General features: G+C 34.9%; 1 protein-coding gene across 5 annotated transcripts; it reads left to right on the top strand.

The window, feature by feature from the left end:
* Positions 1-2,127: 2,127 nt before the first annotated feature.
* LOC142232123 (protein groucho-like) lies at positions 2,128-3,880 on the top strand. Of its 5 annotated transcripts, none has more exons than XM_075302839.1 (5): positions 2,128-2,281; positions 2,398-2,692; positions 2,766-3,082; positions 3,258-3,463; positions 3,538-3,880. In XM_075302839.1, the coding sequence occupies exons 3-4, from the start codon at positions 2,972-2,974 to the stop codon at positions 3,426-3,428; spliced, it is 282 nt and encodes a 93-aa protein (XP_075158954.1). In that variant the 5' UTR covers positions 2,128-2,281; positions 2,398-2,692; positions 2,766-2,971; the 3' UTR covers positions 3,429-3,463; positions 3,538-3,880. The 5 variants fall into 5 exon arrangements, 2 of the variants coding, with proteins under 2 accessions (XP_075158954.1, XP_075158953.1); XM_075302838.1 differs by having other exon boundaries at positions 3,534-3,880; XR_012721034.1 differs by having other exon boundaries at positions 2,141-2,281; positions 2,452-2,692.
* The last annotated feature ends 1,409 nt before the right edge of the window (positions 3,881-5,289 follow it).

The raw sequence follows: 5,289 nt of genomic DNA, 5'->3' as shown, positions 1-5,289 counted from the left end.
ATGTTGAGTTTTAAGTAGCAAGTTACATATTGCAGCGTCTATCAACAAGTTTGTTTATTTTCGATGGAGACAGCGTGTCTGGAAAAATATATGAAAAACGATCAATTTATTCTATTTGGAAAGTCGAAAATTGTTCACCACTTTATTTTCGTTTTTATTTAAATAAAATATAACAAGCTGGTGGCGCTTGGCGTTTCACAAAAAATAAAATGGCTGTTCTAACAGTAGTGATGGCAAAATACTTTCGTGTACATTTTGTACTTTTTGATATGCTTCCCCCATCACAGTTCGCGATGGTTTTGGTGACATTTACGAGTCTGTGGTAGCGATGAGGATGAAATGGAAATTTGAAATGCTGGCAGGGAAGTTAACATCCCTGGGTTTGAGACCCTATTTACGGAGATAGATGAAGATATTCGTTTTTCGCATAATCGAACTTAGTACTAAGCATTAGCCGCTAAAGGTAAGCACTACAACTCGAAAACCGAACATAGTACCTACCTTAAAACCGAAATTAAATCAGTAAAAATAGTATAAAATTGTAACTCTTTGATGAAAAATTTGATGGGGAATATCCTAAAGCAACCCTGCCAACATTTTTTGAATTTGGGGGCGCTTCAGAGAATCCCCACTACGTCGAAAACAGTCGTATACCATATCCAAAACTCCTCGGAAAAGCGCCGTCACTATTGAGAAGTTGTACCACGCCAAGTTACTACAAAAAAGTATCGCATGAGTGCAATTATTAGGAGCCCTTCTGTATACAATTAGAAGGACGCCAATAAGAGCCCCTTCAAACAATCAGACAAAGTGCATTTTAAGATAGTTGTAAAAGAATCATTGTGGTCAAGTAAAACACGATTCTTTAGATGTTTATTAATTTTATGAAACATTTAATAAGACATTTAATAAGAAACATCATAAATATAACATTTATACGGTTATCACATCACATTTAACACATTTTTATGCATTAATAAGAGATTGATGTTGAGTTACAAGTTGTAAGTTACATATTGCAGCGTCTATCAGCCAGTGCCTGGAAAAATATTTGAAAAGCGATCACTTTATTCTATTTGGAAAGTCGAAAATTGTTCACCATATACCTTTCACAATTTTAAGCGTAATATCTATGTTTTCACAACTTTACTTTCGTTTTTATTTAAATAAAATATAACAAGCTGGTTGCGCTTGGCGTTTCACAAAAAATAAAATGGCTCTTCTAACAGTAGTGATGACATAATACTTTCATGTACATTTTGTACTTTTTGATATGCTTCCCCATCACAGTTCACGATGGTTGTGGTGACATTTACGAGTCTGTGGTAGCGATGAGGATGAAATGGAACTTTGAAATGCTGGCAGGGTATAAGCGACTCCGAACGGCGTTCCACATTGCAGTGAAACCACTTAGAGAAGCTTTGAAACACTCAGAAATGTCACCAGCATTACTGAGGTGGAATAATCCACGGCTGAACTTTTTGGTGTTTGGTCGAAACAGGGTTTGAACCCACGAAACTGTGTATGCAAGGCGGCCTTGCTAACCATTGCACCACGGTGGTTCTGAAAAATCTGCAGATTTAAAATTTCAGGCAAATTGGTTAATAACTACGGTTTCTAGAAGCTCAAGAAGTATAATCGGGAAATCGGTCTATATAAGGGCTATACCAAAGCATGGACTGATGCACACAAACTCGTTATACCTATTTGTGACCCTAAAATACCTCCAGATTTTCAATTTCAGTCAAATCGGATACAAATTACGGATTCTGGAAGCCCAAGAAGTCAACTCAGGGATCGGTCTATAACGGGGCTATACCAAACCATGGACGATATGCACCATACTCGGCACACCCGTTTGTGGTCCCTACCCAACAAACACAAGGATGAGCATTTTTCATTGGCATTTTTCTTCATCATCAATTCAAATGGCCTTGCAAATTGCTTGCCTTCAACAAATTTTCAAATAGGTTTGAAGCATTAAAATGAAATTTAGTTTGAAAAGTTGTTGCTAATATGTTGAGAAATTGTAGCTAACGTGTTCAATTCTACTCAAGGCATATTAATTAAAGGTAAAGTCACGAGCAAACGTGTGTACACCCCATGATATTTATAAAGTCAAACTAAAATGACATCACTTAAGTTGACATTTTGTGTATGTGTAGTGTTGTTGTATTGTTGAACGACATTACATTAAATATCAAGTAATTAAGAGCCCAATTTTTTTGATTTATATCGATAATGGATGGATGAAATGGATATGGACTGATGATGGATAAAGGTGAGTGCCAAGTTTGACTTTAACCCCCAAAATCAAAAATAAATATGTAAAAACCAGTATAAAATTAAACCTGTGTGAAGCAAATTTTATTATATCTTTTTAAACTTTTCACAAAGATTAAAATGGATTATAAAAGAAAATTAATACTAGAAAACTGGTGATTTTGGCAGCTAAACTCTATCTTAAAGCCATCCTTAAGAGTAAGAATAAACATTCTTCTGTACTGACTGGCGGAAATATTGCTGCCCGACAAGACGACAATAGCAGATGGCCAATTGAAAGCCAACCCCACAAAGCATTCACTCAGCTGGACTTCAAGGGTAATATCTTGGGCATTACTCATTTATTGGAATCAGCATCCAACGAAAAATCTATCAGGACCACAAAAAGCGCATTTTGTTTCCGTATTATGTAAGTAACAAGTAATTTTTTACATGTTGCACAATGCAATCTTGAACTAATTTAAACATTTCTTCAACTCTAGGATAATTGCTACATTTTACTGTAGTGTAGGTAGATGGCGAAGTTATGACGAGGACGGAATCTTATTTGTTGTTGTTGATTTCCGCTTTAAACTTTTGTGTAGCTTAACAAACAGAGGAAAAGAATTTTTGTCAAATTTATTTGGGCAAAGCCCTATAGACTGGTTTAGGACCACTAGGAGGACCATTTGGTGCATTGGGTGCTTCCATGGGTTTACCCTATGGACCACAGGGTCTGTTAAAAGCCCCACCGGAGCTCCATAGACCCGATATAAAGCCAACAGGCTTGGAAGGTCCAGCGTGTGCAGAAGAACGAATAGTAAGTTCATATGTTGGAAGATATGTGTGGAAAACATCAATGTAATTACCGGATTATTCGTTATATTTTCTATTAGTTTTTAATGTTTGTCACACATAGCGTTTGATTGAGAGCTGCTAATTGAATGCTTTTGTAATGTTTTGATTTCATTTTAACTATGTTTTTTTCATTTTAGCGCAACTCCGTTTCTCCAACAGATCGTGAAAAATACCGTACACGCTCTTCCCTCGGCATAGAGGTTTTTCTTTTTTGTTATTGTTGTAGGAATCACATTCACCTCGACCAAATGGCGAACTATGTCTATGGAAGGTCGGGACAGGAAAAGTCTAAATGGAGAACGATTTGAGATCAAGATCAACTCCCAGCCTTAATACAAAAGATGTAAGAATAGCTTTTCAAATCGAATTGTTTTGTATGTAAGATTTAAAATTATGTTTCTTTTTTCGAAAAGTTAGATAAACCTGGCACAACGGGAGCCAAAGCTCGAACTCCCACACCTCAGCTCAGGTGTTAGTCCCAAGCAAATAATGCCACAAGGTGGCCCACCGCCAGATGGCTATTCAGCATCTCCATACCAGCGACCAGGTGATCCTTACCAGAGACCACCCTCTGATCCGCCTTATGGAAGTTCACACTTCCGCATATTTTTCCTTTTTATTTCTTTCTTTAGCTACAGCAAAAAGAAACTATTTTTATTTTATTTTTGTTTTTATTTTATTAAATTTAAGAATTTAATTAAAGTGTTAAAATATACCAATAACTGTAATATAAATGTTCAAAATATTAAGTAAGTCAGAATCAATCTTTGTTCTTTGTGGTCATGTGAGTATATATAAGACAAAAATTTAAAGTACATAAACGTAAAACTAGGTCAAATTTGTATTAAATTAGATTACAACTGCGAGCAACACTTGGGGCCTGTTTAAAACTGAAACTATTTACTATGGTGAGATATCAATTTACTATCGTGAAAAACTATTGCTAATTTGGCGCACTCATTTCTCTTTTGCAGTAACCTGCAATCCTTTTATCTGTTATTTTTGATTCAGCAACGTTACTTGTAGAGGACATTCTTAAGTGCACTGATGAAAATCATATTTTGTTGTTCGCCCAATTAACTCATGGCTAGCAGGCAGTATATATTCACCGAGGGTTTTAGCAGTAAATTTGGTAAAATAAACGTTTTATTCCATAATGTTGGGATTTCGTATTGTACATAACTATGGATTCGCTATTGCTGTTTTTAATACAGATTTCAAGTCATCTTATTGCTTAAGCTTGAATACGGTCAATGTTTCAAGCATTTGTTTTAAATGCTGCAATACCTTGGAACGCTATTTATACTTTTCTGCTTTTGGTCCATATTTTTGTTAACATTCGACCAGCTTTGTCACCTTTGGCCCTAACTCGATATATCATTTATAGACAATTTTGTAAAATGTTTGCTTTATGAGTCGCCACTAGGGTGTATATGCGTATTAGCAAAACATCTAAGAATAACAATGAATCCTTTTGTATGTTGGGTCGTTCCTGATCCAAATAAACGGCTGATATACCTTGTATGAGATCACTAAGATTTGCCAGAAGTCCCATATGATTTATTGCATCTCTTTGATTCCTTAATGCTTCGATTCAATATGTAATTGTAATTTTGTGTACTTTGAATTCGGTTTTTTGGGAACATAGAATATATAAATAAAAGTTTTTTTAAGAAAATTCTTTTATAAAACCAACCCCATACAAATAACACAATGTGTATAATAAACAATATGTATGTAAACAAAGAAAGTAAACAAACCTACTAAACGTAAACAAAGCTTTTGACAAGATGAGTGTCGATATTAGTCACCTGATTGCATGACTTTACCTCTTTAATATGCCTTGAATTCTACTATTGAGGCCTGTTTTTTGTTGAGAACGCCATTTTCTCAACAATTTTTCAAATTGAATTCTAAGCTAATTCTTTGAAAAAAAAGTTTGAAAGTGTATTGAGTATAAACATTTCTCCAATACTTGTGTTTATTGAGTAGATACCACTAGAATTCCAATTTCAGCAAATCGGACGAAACTAAGGTTTCAAGAAGCCCATGACCCCCAAGGGGTATGCCAATAATAATAGATTTCAAATTTCAATTGGCATATTTTTCATTTTCATATCATATTATTATTATTTCCATGAGTTACAAACGGAATGATAAACTTTTTAT

Source organism: Haematobia irritans, chromosome 3 (assembly GCF_050003625.1).
Source record: "Haematobia irritans isolate KBUSLIRL chromosome 3, ASM5000362v1, whole genome shotgun sequence".
Classification (NCBI taxonomy): domain Eukaryota; kingdom Metazoa; phylum Arthropoda; class Insecta; order Diptera; family Muscidae; genus Haematobia; species Haematobia irritans.
Note: the sequence above shows the minus strand (reverse complement) of the source record. Positions and strands in the feature narration are given on the sequence as shown.

What these genes read in the sequence shown, in the direction of transcription:
- LOC142232123 (XM_075302839.1), top strand. Translation starts at nt 2,972, where the DNA reads ATGGGTTTACCCTATGGACCACAGGGTCTGTTAAAAGCCCCACCGGAG. An exon ending in CGTGTGCAGAAGAACGAATA is followed by an intron (nt 3,083 to 3,257) that starts GTAAGTTCATAT and finishes TTTTCATTTTAG; the next exon opens with CGCAACTCCGTTTCTCCAAC.